This window comes from Podarcis bocagei (genome assembly GCF_964188305.1).
Source record: "Podarcis bocagei genome assembly, chromosome: 2".
NCBI lineage: Eukaryota > Metazoa > Chordata > Lepidosauria > Squamata > Lacertidae > Podarcis > Podarcis bocagei.
The window spans coordinates 87,795,379-87,810,400 of record NC_138126.1 but is presented as its reverse complement, the minus strand read 5'-3'; the positions used below and the strand labels follow the sequence as shown (position 1 = coordinate 87,810,400).

General features: G+C 44.8%; 1 protein-coding gene across 1 annotated transcript in view; it reads left to right on the top strand.

Annotated features, from left to right (window-relative positions):
* Nucleotides 1-1,334: 1,334 nt before the first annotated feature.
* The window catches only part of GABRA6 (gamma-aminobutyric acid type A receptor subunit alpha6), a 30,973-nt gene continuing 17,285 nt past the window's right edge, over nucleotides 1,335-15,022 (top strand). The window contains exons 1-8 of the mRNA XM_081184755.1: nucleotides 1,335-1,509; nucleotides 1,714-1,853; nucleotides 2,390-2,457; nucleotides 6,034-6,254; nucleotides 6,358-6,440; nucleotides 11,543-11,686; nucleotides 12,436-12,588; nucleotides 13,287-13,546. Coding sequence (XP_081040881.1) covers nucleotides 1,472-1,509; nucleotides 1,714-1,853; nucleotides 2,390-2,457; nucleotides 6,034-6,254; nucleotides 6,358-6,440; nucleotides 11,543-11,686; nucleotides 12,436-12,588; nucleotides 13,287-13,546 — 1,107 coding nt within the window. The 5' untranslated portion in view covers nucleotides 1,335-1,471. The remainder of the gene's footprint in view (nucleotides 1,510-1,713; nucleotides 1,854-2,389; nucleotides 2,458-6,033; nucleotides 6,255-6,357; nucleotides 6,441-11,542; nucleotides 11,687-12,435; nucleotides 12,589-13,286; nucleotides 13,547-15,022) is intronic.

The window sequence follows — 15,022 nt, the reverse complement described above, 5'->3', positions numbered from 1 at the left end:
CAGTGACTGGCCCAACATCATCCAGTGAGCTTTATGGCTGAGTTAGGATTTGAACCTGGAGCTCCTCAGTTCCAGTCCCATAGTTTGATCAGTACTCCACACTTGGTTGGATGCACAACCAGGTACATTAAGGTGCTAAAGTATGGAAGACATTGGGATCTTAGATGTTCATAATGAATTAAGTGCTTGGTGTTTTTAAAAAGTATTTATTTATTTAAAGTGATTGTGTTTATTTGGTACCATTCCATGCATAGTTTTATAAACTCTTATCGTGTCACCTCTTACTTGCTTTTCCTCTAAACTAAAAAATCCTGAACACTGCAACCTTTTCTCAACCCCCTTGATCACTTTAGTTGCCCTTTTCTGAACCTTTTCCAACTTGGCAATATCCCAAGTGAGCGTAATATCAACGTCCAAGTAGTAGTTAATTTACGACCTTTGTTGCCACTGGCTAACCAACTGGTTCTTTCCAGAAATATAATGGACAAAAACCTTTTTTTCACAGTCCGGTTTAATTGAAGTGCTTGGATTCCAAACGATTTGCTCCCTTCAGCTTAAAAATCGCCTCACTTCAGTTTCACTGGGCTATGGATTGGGCTGGCAGTGATTCTTACCTTTTAACACACCAAATTGCAAGTCACGACAAAGCAGCATTGGCAACAGAGAGCAGGATGACATGATGTTAGGCCCAGGTGGAGGTCAGGCAGAAGAGATGAGATTTTTCTTTCTTCCTTTCAAAAATCAATGCATATGTGTTTGAAGGCATGCCTGCACTATTGAGGGAAATGTTAACAAATTTAGTTGAGGCGTTCAAGGCCTGGTCATAAAGGGCAGAAAAGAGCAAACTGGTCAAATGAATTTTACAGGAACCCCCCCCCCCAAAAAAAAAAGGTGGGGCGGGAGGGTTCTAATGATGCGCAGGCTGCATAATAATATCTCTGTGAACCGTAAAAATAATAAAAGCTGAGGCCATTTCCAACATAATCTCTATCAGCAAGATGCCAGTGCTTTTCCAGATTTCCTAACAGGTCCCTGCTAATTCCATGCCAAAACTAGCAGTGGATTTCCTTCTTTTAATCTCCCCTAATGCCTTATTCGATTATTGTCACTGCTCTCCGACCGGGCACCGTCCCTTCATACTGTAATTCCACAACTGAAGCACTCAGATGAGCCTGAACGACGGTGGGGGAATATCAGGGACCGACCACACACACACACACACACACACACACACACACACAGGGCGAAGAGGAGCCCCTGGAAGGCGGGGCTGGCAGGGAGAGGAGGGGGGGGAACCAGCCCAAGTCCATCTGCCCATCCACACTCCTCTAGAGCATTAGGTCTACGGGTACACTACTGGTAGTAAGGAAAACGCCGAGTGGGAGGACAAAACTGAAGAAGGAAGATGGGTCCTACTCAGATTTGCTACAGTTGACCAGGTTGGCATCCAGGTCCTGGGCAGAGCGCAGGCATGGCTTGGTGGCTTCCTTGGATTTGCTTCACTGCGTGGTAAGTAAAGCAAACTTGGGCGCAGAAGTTGGGGCCAGCCTTGCTCTTCTACACCTCGGGACAGCAAATGGCCGGGAGGGCTGCTTTGCTGTTGATCCAAAGTGAAGCAACTTTTTGGGGGAGCATAGGGGTGGTGGTGGGAGTTGGTTTGGGGCAAGAAGGAAGCCTGTGGGTGACGGCGGGGCTCTGTGCTTGCCTCTGCAGCCTCCACAAGGTGCTGGCGGACGACCCCGCCGCCGACGAGGGCGACCTCTACTCGGAGAACATCTCCCGGATCCTGGACAAGCTCCTGGACGGCTACGACAACCGGCTGCGACCCGGGTTCGGCGGCAGGGGCAGCCCAGGTCCTTACTTGTCTTGTACACCTTCCCTCTTTCCCCACGGCGTTTGACCTCTCCCGTTGAGCCGCAGCCTGCGAGCCACAGTTGCCTGCAAGGCGGGCTGCTATCCTACACTTCAAGGGAGCCCCATCGGACACCGCGGCGTTTGGGTTGTGGGGCTTGGATTTCCGAGTACAGTATGCGCCGCTGGGGTCGCGCTGCAAGCGGGGGGGAAACCCGGCTTGCTCCTTACCTTGGGGCCGTTGTAGGGTGGGGGCGTCTTGGGGGGAGATTTCACTGAGGCAAGACCAACCCCGTCCACCTCCCTCCCAGGATCGCATCGCCAAGACACCCCTTCTAAGAAAGTCCTGTTTGGGCATCTGGGGAAGCCAAACAAACCCTACTTTTTGCTAACTACGTGCAAACAAGTTGTTTCCTCCCTTGGGGGAGGGGGAGGGGGAAGCACCCTAAGAATAAATGCCACCCATCTCACTGAACTCTCTCCTTCCTCCCCTCGACGTTGCGCACGCAAACTTTCGCCCCCTGGAACCGCTTCCCAGGAGCCGTGACGGAAGTCAAGACAGACATCTACGTGACCAGCTTTGGTCCTGTGTCAGATGTAGAAATGGTAAGACACCCCCCACCAGCAACTCAACACCCCCCCCAGCTGTGAGAGGAGCCTTAGTGTCAAAGGAGATCGCCCCCCCCCTTCTCCCTCTCTGCCTCTCAAGCCCTTCGGCTGCAAGGGATCTTGCTCTGCCCCTGTTTTCTAGGATTCATTACGGTGGCATCTGAGTGGACTGTCATTAGAGCAGATTACTCGCTTTAATCTTCTTGACAATCTCTGCCTTGCAGGGACCCGGCCGTGCATTTCCCGTTGGGGCTGCACAGAGAAACGGTTTTGCACGACTGCGATGGGCCAGGCGGGGCAGTTTTAGCATGCATCTTTTTTTTTTTCGAGGGGAGGAGAGCTGTGTGTGCGTGTGTTCAAGCACACTTGCAAATCAAATATTTAGATCATAATGCAAATGTCTGGGTTCACTCCCCCCACTGCTCTCTGGCCTTCCTGGGGGGAAAGCAGGGTTTGTTGGTTAAGAGGGCATCAGAGCTATAAGAAGATTGCGGCCGCTTGCACCACAATGCGGAGAATTATACACAGCAGAGCTCGGAGCAGGGGAAGTAAACTTCGCCAAATGCACGTCAGGCAGGGAGTGCTCCTTTTGCTCGGTGAAAGAGCAGATGGCAACAGGCACTCATTTATGGAACCTGGGGTAGGCTCATCAGTATGTTGTGTGCTTGCCCTTGATAGATGCTGTAAACTTCCTCCTAGTATTATTAGGATCCCTGACATTCTGGAGTCTGGCTATGCACACATGACATTTTATTCTAGAATCAATGGAGACCTTGTGCTTGCTTTTTGCATGTACAGTGGTACCTCAGTTTAAGAACAGCCCTGTTAATGAACGATTCGGATTATGAACTCCACAAAACCGAAAGTAGTGTCCCCGTTTGTGAACTTTACCTCGGTCTAAGAACGGAATCCGAATGGTGGAAGGGCACCGGTGGCAGGAGGCCTCATTAGGGAAAGCGCGCCTCGGTTTAAGAATGGTGTCGGTTTAAAAACAGACTTCCGGAATGGATTAAGTTCGTAAACCGAGATACCACTGTAGTCCACACACAGTCTAGATCTGCTGCATTTTTTTTTGCCCCTGAGAAGCATTATTTGTTCCAAAAATGGAAGCTCGTTGCAGAGCGATTCTGCATTACCAACAGTGTATCCATTTGAAAACATATAGGTGGTTCCTGGCAATGGAACCTCACATACACACCTTCCCAATGGCATTGTGGGTGCGTGTATACCAAGATTGCAATCCCTACTTCCTTCTTCATTCACCCGGGGCATGTGCAGGGAGGAAAATACATGGACAACTTAATCAATTATTTTCAAACATGTATTAAGTAACCACACCCACCCTTAGATGGCAGGATCTAGGCTCTAAACTGAAAGCAGTATGTTCAAGACAAGCAAGAACTATTCCAAATTGGGGGGGGGGGAGCTACATTTTTGTGCTACAAACTCAGTAGTGTGTATGCATCTAGAATCTTCTTAGAATGTTCTTTATTATGTCTGAACAATCAATGATCCAAAGGCTGCAATCATGCTTGTGGTTCCCCCTGGCATCATTGAGACTTATTGTTGAGTATACAGTGGTACCTCGGGTTAAGTACTTAATTCGTTATGGAGGTCCGTTCTTAACCTGAAACTGTTCTTAACCTGAAGCACCACTTTAGCTAATGGGGCCTCCTGCTGCCGCCGTGCCGCCAGAGCACGATTTCTGTTCTCATCCTGAAGCAAAGTTCTTAACCTGAAGCACTATTTCTGGGTTAGTGGAGTCTGTAACCTGAAGCGTATGTAACCTGAAGCGTATGTAACCTGAGGTACCACTGTATAGGCGAAAGGCTGGTTGGTAAAATAAGGTGCTTCCAACCTCAATCCTGGGTTTTGTCTGTCCATTCTACCTACCAAGGATTTTTAAAAGTTATTACAAAATGCATTGCAATGCGCTGAGAAGAGAAGTGAAATACGAGGTACAATCTCACAAATATGGGTGGCATAAATGATTGTTAAAAAATAAAAACAATATACCGTATAATGCCATAAAAGTTGGTGAGGCTTTTGATGAGCAGGGATATGTTATAGGGGAAAAACAGAAGTGAAGCTTTCTATAACCAGTTTATTTACTTAGAAGTGCAGTCTGATGTTCACAGGGAACATGGAGTGGTGTATTCAGACCTAATGCTAAACTTGGTTAAGCGTCATGCAAATAACCTTTGGGCTTGGCTGCTCCTCTCACCTCTTCTGGTGTGGCTTTGAAGAGGATATCTGGAGCTATCACTTTTGCTTCCAGTTAATGGCAATTTAGCATAATTTCCAAACTTCAAACTGTGGTTACTGTTAATTATAGTTTAAAGAAATAAACCAGGATCAGAAACCATGGTTTAAAGTTGGCTTTCAGTAAACCATAGTTAAGACTAAACAGAGTTTGCCCAGGTTTGGATGTTAGACTAAACTGTGACTGTACCAGAGGAGAATGGAGTTGATGAGCCCAGGGCTTGTTCACGTTAGGTTAAATCATACTTGAGTGTTGTGTCTGAAATCAGCTAGTGAGTACGTCAGTGCCTGCTGGCAACTTGCTCTGGCATTCCTGAATTTGAATGAGAAGCAGCCAAAAACTAGGATTCTTATTTATGTGAACTGGGGTTTTGAAGGCAAAATCTTTATGACCCAACAGCCCTGGTGTTTCCAAGAGGACAAAAGTTAGGTTATAAGTTGCACCGTTACCAGAATAATAAAACACAGTGTTCTGTCCTGAAGGCTCCAATCTCCCTTCCAAGTTCTTCATTATATTGGATTTCTATAGGTGTCTGGTGTGTTTGGGTTGGGGGTTGGATGGGGAAGCTTGGTGGGCTGGGTTAGACCCCCTTGTTAGAGATTTCCCACTACTCATCTACAGTGAACATGGAACTCTTGATCCTACAACTGCCTGCAGGGGGAAGGGACCTGGTTCAGGAAGTACTATCAGTGTGAAGAGAGGGGATAGAAGAAGGCAGGAACTGAGGTTTGAATAGCGCAGCAAGCAGAGGGGCACCATTTGTAGCAAATGCCTTGGGCCAGACAGTGTTGACTGTCTTGCTTATACTTCAAACCTCCTGAATCTCTTCCTCTTCTTATACATTAGTTCAAAAACAAATCTATAAAAACCCACTAAATCTCTTCCCACCCACTCCCTTGGCTCTCACTCCAGGAAAGCTTTTACCCAACCACAACCCAGTTAAATCCAAACCTCTTCTAAAAAATAAAAAGAAATGTCATCCTAAATCAATACCACATATCTGTTATAAGGCATTAGTTTCAGGAATTACATTCTGTTTTATGAATACATATCAAGATATCTGTTTTTGTGATAGCAAATTATCCATTATTCACTGATTAATTGGGGGCAATTTATTATGAAATAGGATATGTTTTCCTTTCATAGGCTGGCTCCTTTTTAAGGAATTACTTAAGGATAATAGGATTAAAGTGATTAAGTAGTGAATGGAGTGTGGTTAACATGTGCATGTAAGCCTTCCCACTAAGTAACCATATATTGTTACTAGAGAGGCTGGGTCCTGATCTTCAGCTCACTTGTTTTCTCAATAGGAATATACCATGGATGTTTTCTTTCGGCAAATGTGGATTGATGAGAGGTTGAAATTTGGTGGGCCCACTGAAATTCTGAGATTGAACAATTTAATGGTCAGTAAAATATGGACACCAGACACCTTTTTTAGAAACGGGAAGAAGTCAATTGCTCATAATATGACAACTCCAAACAAACTTTTCAGGATAATGCAGAACGGCACCATCCTCTATACCATGAGGTAAGTAGGCACTCTAATGGCATGGACTTTTGTTCTGACATGTATTTCCACCCCCCCAATCTGCTGATGATTTAACTCAGCTCAATTCTGCTCTCCTGTGTAGACTTACCATTAATGCTGACTGTCCTATGCGTCTGGTAAACTTCCCTATGGATGGACATGCTTGTCCTCTGAAGTTTGGGAGCTGTAAGTATGCAAATAGTTCCTATCTTTCAGTAGAAGCAAAGTCTTAGGCAACATAATATACTGCCTCTTGATATACTGTTTCTTGAAATAGGGTCTTTAGCACAATCTCTTATAATGCTAGTATGTTTCTTAAAAATGGGCCCTTAATGAAATACGTAATTTGCTGCAGTAGGATCTTCTAGGCTAGGCAACCAGGTCGGCTGCTCAAAGCAATGGTTTCTTACAGAGTTCCTGGACTGTGCTTTGCTACCTCAGCTGAACATGGCCTTGGTAGTAACTTGTAATGATTGGTGCAGTGATAATAATAATAATAATAATAATAATAATAATAATAATAATAGGTAATAGTCATAAGTTTTCAGTGTCTGCGGTGGTAAGTCTGGGGTGCATCAGAATTGACACTGATCCCCACAGCCACTTTCCTTATTTATTCCTTTAAGAAGCATTTTATATTTAAGGGGCTGAGGAGAATGAAATGCTTATTCCAATCTTAAGTTACAACCAGGAGTGCAAGTTTAGTCATTGCTGTAAAACTTTTAGAGAAAATCACTTGGTAAAACTTGGCTATCCTCAAGAATGATACCTGCTTGGGTCAGTAGGCTTTAAGATAAGGACTCATAGGCGTAGAACCTATGTTGTTGTTCAACTCCCATCAGCCCCAGCCAGCATGGCCAATGGTAAGGGAAAATGGAGTTGTAGTCCAGCAGCATCTGGGGAGTCAAAGATTTCATACCCTGTGCTAAATCGGTGCCAAGGGAGAAAATGGGCACACACTCAACCCTTTATTCTTTCCCAGCCAAACTATTTGCCTAGGAGTCTGCTGCACAAGGACTAGTTAACAGTGGAAGAGAAACTTGGCCATTGTGCACTGAACTTACCTATCAAAGCTTGTGTGAAGCCTTGTAATTGGAAGCTGGGGATGAAAGATGCCATGCTTCAGATCTCAAGTTTAGAAAAGCTGTCTCATGGAATTTGATTTAGGATGTGAAAACAAGTTTGCCTTGAGTCTCGCTTCAGGGTGCTTTGCTCAAGTTGATGGAAAAATAAAGGATCTTTCCTGAATTTAATTCTTAGTTTCACATCTCCCTCTCCAGTTCTTTGGCATGGGAAGTGATATTTGTCTCCTAGTCTAGTAGGAATATGGAAGTTCTCACCTGCTGGTGTGGAAGGAGGGAGAGTACCTAAAGACATGATGAATGAGGCTTCAAGATGCTCTGTGAAGGATACTATGGCTTCCTTTCTTTCAGCCACAGGTTAAAACGTACGGGCAACATTTTTGGGTTGGAGAGATGCTTTAGTGATAATATGATATAATATGATGATAAACCTGGATATCATCACTATTGCTTAGTTATCATGCATGATAGGAATAGTTACAATTAATGATTTACTGAGGGAGGTGGATGTGTCTTGTTGGAATTGCAGTATAATACTTCCTGAAGTTTCATCTACTTTGAAAATTAGAACACAGGGATGGCATTAGCCTGCTGCAACAAAAACAACAGTGTCTTTTGGCACTTTATAGACTAATAGATTTATTATGGAGTAAGCTATTGTGGACTAGAACTCATCTTATCAAATACTTAAAATGTTGGTCTCAATTGGCAGACAGCTGTCCATTCATCCACCACCCACCCTATAGAGAAAAATATATAAAATATAGACTTGGATCAGTGCTTAGTTAGTTACTAAGTTGGTCCCATTGAAGTCAATGGGACTTAAGTCATGACTAACTTGTTGGATTGATTTCATTGGGATCTCTGTTCAACCAATTTCATTCAGAACTAACCCACTGGGGCCAGGTGGCCATGAAATGCAAGAGGTACAAATGGCGACAGTTCTGTGTAAAGAATAAATATATGGAAGATAAGCACAGTGACCATATACAACAAAAGTGAGGAGCAGGGGGTGTGAGATGGTTGATAGCTGTGCCCTTTTTGAGTCTTTTCTCCATCCACCAAGACCTAGGTTGTCCTTTCAGCCACTCTGGTATGGTTACTTAACGCCAAGTTGGTCTTTAAGAAAATATCTGTCACTCACAATTTGGTCATAGATGAGGGAGCTAAGCTGGTGTGTATTACCAAGACCTGGGTGGACTAGTTGGGTGGAATTGGCTTGGTGCAGTTTTATCTACCTGAGTACTTTGGTAAACAGCAGGGCAAGGAGGATGTCACTGTGGTCCATAAGGATTCTGTCTCACTCACCAGACCGTTCCACTCCTGTGTAGAATTCAAGGGATTGCATCTAGTGTGGGCCCGGGAGGCAAAATAGGGGTGCTGCTGGTGCCTCGCCCACCCCAACTCAGGACTTCACGGCTACCACAGCCGCCAAGGAGCATGCTGCAGTGAATGCCGTTGGTATTTGCGCCAGAACTTAAAGAGGATAGTCTGGAGCAGGGGGCTTGTAGTTTCTTTTTCTTTGCAGTCTTACTTTGGTTGTCAAACGCCTTGGTACTCATACATTTTAGCTCGCGAATGCTGAAAATCTGGAAGTAAGTGTTCCGGTTTTCCACTTAACAACAGTCATGTCTAAATGGTGTACAGGAAAGTTAATCCACTGTCATGGTCAGACCATTCCTTGGTGAGGTTTGGTCTGATGGCATCAGTTTCCACTGCAGGGATTGGGGACACATAAAGATGGTCCACTCCCAGAGACTAATGGAATCTGATGGATTCCTGAATACTCCAAGGGATTTTGTGACAGAGGCAGTGATTTTATTGAGCCCTATTGTTGCTGTGGAATGGTGTGGTGAAGCAGGTATTCAACGTGATCGCAGTGGCACGGAGCCCCGTCTTCTCCCTTATTTTCAAGGAGGCTTAGGGAAATGAAGCAATTTGGACAATGGCTGGAATGCAAGTAGAGCAAATCTGAGCAGGAAGATGACATAATGTTTGCTAGAGCACACAATTGTTCCTACCACATGGTGGTGAAGGTGGCAAAGAAGGATCTCTGTTACATCCTCAGATAGCCATGTGGCAGAGTTGTTCTGAGTGGTATGGGAATTTTTCTTTCTTTCAATTTTGTATTTGCAGTTGTAACAAAAGAAATAATAATAATAATAATAATAATAATAATAATAATAATAATAATAATAATAATAATAATAAAATAATAATACAAAAAACCCTGCCAGATGACATTGAAATTAAAATACTCCACCATAGGGAAATTTTTAAAGATTGATTCCTGTTAATATGATTTTAGAACACTTAGAAAGCTGCTGTGACAAGTTTCTGAGGTACCTTGAGAATAAAATTGAAATGGACACCAACACCGAGACAGCTTCCCAATAAAATGGAGACTTGGTTGGTGGCTGGTTCCCGGGCCCAGAAACTGGGCAAGTTACCTGTTTTCCACAGAGCTGCACTTCCTCTGAAGGAACAGACACATATTCCGGGGGATGCTCTGAGATCCATCACTGTCATTGGAGGCACAAGTGGTCTCTATGGAGAGAAATACATTTTGCTGGCATTGGCTGGTAAGGCAACTGTGGCTTTTCCTGGATAGTCTGGCCAGAATGATCCATGTGCTGGTAACCTCAAGACTGGATTAATGTAAAATGTCAGGTTGCCTTTGAAGTTACTTTGGAACAGCCATGGCTAGGATTGCCACCATGAACATATTGCACCAGTCTTGAAAGAGCTCCATGGATGTTTTTCACATGCTGCTGAGCAAAGTTCAAGCTGCTTGCACTGACTGAAGACAGAGTCTTCATTCTATTGACCTGCCCATGAATTAAGATCTATGGAGGAAACTCACCAAACCATTTCTAGACTTCCCTCCCTTCCCATAAGTGGTTGGTGCTGATTCTGCTGAGTTTTTGGCATCAGCTGCATGCCTTTTTTGCATTGCTATTTTACATTGCTGGTTGCGTGCTAATTTGGATATTTTCCTGCCTGTTGTTGTTTAAACGTGTACGTGATTTTAATGTCAATGTGATGGTAATGGGATTGCTCTGGTAATGAAGAGCGGGTAAGAGAAATATTATAAATAAATAAAACCGTGATGGGGGAATAATAATGCTGTTGTGACTGGCTGCTGTGCTAATCTGGTGTGCGTTTAAATTTTATGCTGTGCCAGGAAGGGGAACCTTTTTCAGCCTGAGGACTGCGTACTGCATTCTGGGCAAGCTGCCAGCGGTAGTGAGACCAGCGGCAGAAGTGGGCAGAACAATTAATGTAAATTTTACCTTTGTAGAATAGGCTAGTTTCTACACCCACTCACCCTCATGCATCCCTCATCCAGGCAAACAAGAGGCAGTAACTGAGTTCATGGGCAGATTTCAGCCTGGCAAAAACACTCAGGGTACAAAACAGGGTCAGTGAGGGGTGTGGCCTGGGTAGAGTTCCAGAAGCCAGGCAGAGAGGCTTGGAGAGCTGCATTCAGTGGCGGAGCTTCATGCTCCGGCACCGGGGGCGGAGAGCAGGCGGGGGTGGGGCTGGCGCACGTCCCAGGGGTGTGACGTGCTGCCTGTGGGGGTGGGATGCCCAGCGCGGGTGGGGGAGCAGCTGCGATGGCACCCTGGGGATCGTGCTGCCAGGGGCGGTGCACTCCCCCTGCACTCCTCTTCCTCTGCCAGTGGCTGCATTGTGCCCGGGCCTGCATTGTACCCCTTGCGTTTCACAGCTATTAGGACCTCCTGTCCACAAGTGTGAAAGTTGCACGGAAACTAAAGAGTCGTGCTGGAGAAGCAGAAAACGTTTGCCTCGTTGGCTTTTCCTTCAGCAAATGGAATATGGGGGTGTCCATTTTCCCCATACATCTAGACTGTGAGATAAGCCTGGAGCAAATCCCTGAGTCTCTTTAACCAGGAGAGTTTGAAATACTTCTTGCATTTTCAATACTCAGACCCTCTAGCACAAACAGAGAGTCTGCAGAAGCCAAAGTACAGTATTCTGGGCCATTCTGAACTAGAGCATGTGATGGTTCACTAACAGCAACGGGAACAGTGCACAGAACATAGATCACACCACACTGTGTGCTTCAGCAGCAGCGTCTACCAAAGAAGAGATTTGCTGCTTATTTTGGCACTAGGAGTTAAGTATAATTAGCTCATGACAACCCCCCTCCTCTCTCTCTTTCTCTCTCCCTGCCTGACTCAGACGCCTATCCTAAAAGTGAGATTATTTACACCTGGAAAAAAGGACCATTGTATTCGGTGGAAATTCCACAAGAATCTTCCAGTCTTCTCCAGTATGATCTTATAGGGCAAACAGTCTCTAGTGAAACGATAAAATCCAATACAGGTAAGATCACATCTGCATGCAGAGTGCCAACATTAGAAAATGACCACTGAGATTTTCAACATGATACATTTTACACGCTCACAGTGTGACTTGACTATGTGTGCAATGGCACACTTGCTCCAAGTGCTAGTCCTTTGGAGAATAAATGATAATGAATCTATTGCTGGGAGTTCTGATGGCTCTTCCCAGTTCCAGGCCAGCTCTCTTTGCTGCCATGCAGAAGGCAGTTATAGGCTGAGGTGCAAAGGCAAGGAAGCGGGTGTGTTATGGGACTCTGAATCCACACTTTGCCTCAAAGCTTCCTAGGCAAAAGTATTTTATACCATTTTATTCACAAGGTTTATATACAGCAGGAATACTTGGGAAATACAAAATGTTGTCTTGGGTGTAAAATTCAGCTTCCTGTGCTCTCTTTCATTATGCCTCCCCCCAAAAAATTGTTTAGTCCATATGGTTGTGAAGTTATGCCTGGAAGTTTGTGGACAATGTCTGTTGAAATCTGAGAAGCCTAGCATTTCAAAGGGACGTGGACAAGGCCTCCCTAATATAAAGTAAAATCAGAATTAATTGAAAAATACGGGGGAAATGCAAAAGGGTAGAATATGTTGCAAACGCAGCTTTTCCTGATAAGAGAATTGCTATTTTTTAATGATGAGTACACACAGCCCTCCCTATGTGTTTATTTAAGACATTCCAAGATTCTCTAATACATGGACAAAGATAATGCTGATATACTTGTTTCCTAACAGGTGAATACGTAATAATGACTGTTTATTTCCACTTACAAAGGAAGATGGGCTACTTCATGATTCAGATATATACTCCCTGCATCATGACAGTCATCCTCTCTCAGGTGTCTTTCTGGATTAATAAGGAGTCTGTTCCAGCTAGGACAGTTTTTGGTATGCTGGTACTATCATCTCTGCCCGAAACCACTCTGCATCATTCCATTTATCCACCATTTTTCATTGCTTTGTGTGTTTCTCATAGGCGAGTATTCACTTCAGGTACTCTATTTTCATCTGCAAAGGAAAATAGGCTACTATCTCATTCAGACATACATCCCCTGCATTATGACTGTAATCCTGTCCCAAGTTGTGTTTTGGATCAACAAAGAAGCTGTCCCAGCAAGAACTGTGGCTGGTATTCATGCTTTCTTCTCATGACCTTCATTTGCTCGTTGCTTCGTTCGTTCAGGGTATTGTACTGCGATAGAGATTAGCATTGTTTTTAATTAAAGAATGTGACAGAGGAAAACTATGTGTTGAGGATTTACCTGGGGGTAAGTGCCACTGAATCTTCTGTGTAGTCATGGATCTAACTGAACTCTTGCCGGGGAGATGGTTTCTAATGAACTTCCATAGGATCTCATTGCAAGCCTGTAGCTCTGCAGCTTTAGGAATTGAGTGCCACTGAACGCTTCTCTGCTCCTGCCAGTGGAAATGAATAGTACTTGCTGTGGCTTCTAGCTCAGGCTGTAAATCTGTTTATTGGGTACATGGCAGTTACACAAAGAGAAGTTGGTGTGTGCAGAGCTTGGAAGCCTGAAAAAGGATACATACAGAGACCTAACAGCTTCCTTGTCACCCTTATTTTGCAGGGATCACCACTGTCCTCACAATGACTACGTTGAGCATCAGTGCCCGCCACTCTTTGCCCAAGGTGTCTTATGCTACTGCCATGGATTGGTTCATTGCTGTGTGCTTTGCCTTTGTCTTCTCTGCACTTATTGAGTTTGCAGCTGTCAACTACTTTACCAATCTTCAGACTCAGAGAGCAATGAAGAAGGCAGCCAGGGCAGCCGCACTAGCAGCCGCGCTCTCAGCAGCTACCGTACCGGCGGAGGACGAGATAGTCTCGGTAATTGCTCACATTTCTGATAATAAGCATCGTATAGGAAGAGACAGCCAAAGTAGTGAATGCCAAACAATTGAACAATATTAAAGTGATCTTAGTCTGGGAGAGGTTGCATAATCAAATCGCATCATCAATGCAGGAGCTGAGTAAGTTGTTTCCCCAAACTTTTAAAAGTGAAAGCGCAGGGATTATTTTGTGTGTGTGTATTTATATATATGACTGTATTCCATATCCATTTTATCAGAATATTAATTTTCAGCCTATCCAGTTTGCACGGCAGGAAATATTGCCAGGCAAATTTCTCCAGCGCTTTCTGTGTCACTGGCATGGAAAGCAATGCAGTATACCCTTCAAGGGGATGTGCACACACCATATATTCTTGGATCAGTTTGTAACTGGCATTCTTTAAGTGGGTCATTGCAGGGGGGGGGGAGAGAAAGGGGGGATTAGACTTTACAGAAACTTGGCATCTTCCCATACGCTTGGCTGTCTTGGATGCAGCCCAGCAAAAGTTATGGAATGGCTGGAATCTCGCAGTGCCCAACTCACATGAGATATTAAAGGGCTTTACTTCATAGAAGGAAAAGCTGCTGCGCTGGTAATTTCAAACATCTTGTGTTTCCATCATGATAGAAATGCAATTTAAGAAGTGCTTGGCAGATGCAGCAGTGAGAGAGACCCTTCTGGGCAAAGTCCCACTCCCCTCTTTGATTCCTCAATGCCCTCATGGTTCAGAGATTCCCTAGATGGCCCCAAGATACTTCTTAACTTCCCTGTCTTCTCACTGGGATTCCTACCTTTTTTTAAACCAGCGCTGCTCATCTGCATTGGCAACCCAGCACAGAGAAATTAAGCAGGTGAAGCTTTTCCCATCACTTCTTTCCATGTCAAGGGAAATTTAGCTCCTGAACCTCTATGCAGAACCACAGGGACAGAGCCATCTCCTATGGCCTGTTTCCTCCACACGGATCTGGTACAGGAAGAAGAGTGAGAAAGTCAGCAGTCGACTTCACTGAACAGGGAGCCCACAGTGTAGGGATGGTGAACTTAGCCTAGAACTGATGGGACCCTGAGTGGGAAAATACCTGGAGGGCCACAGGTTCCCAGCCCTACAGTGGTGGCCTGAGAAATTCTTGCCACACAGATGGAAAGGACAATAGCGCAATGGTAAAATATATGCTAGCTATGCAGAAAGTCCTTTGTTTAATCTTTGGCATCTTCCAATAGGGCTGGGATAGTCCTACAGACAACAATGAGCTAGATCAGGGAAATGGGAACAGCTCATTCATTCATTCATTTCTTATTTATTCCATTTGTTTACCACTCTTCACAACACTGAGTGCAGGTAGTCCTTCCAAATGGCCCATGAGGTCATTTCTCGCAAGCCAAACCCACCTGTCACTGAGGTGACACCATCTGACGTTACCTGTAAACAGGGGAGGAACAAGGTGGGGGTGGTGAGGGCGGACTGCCCCGGGT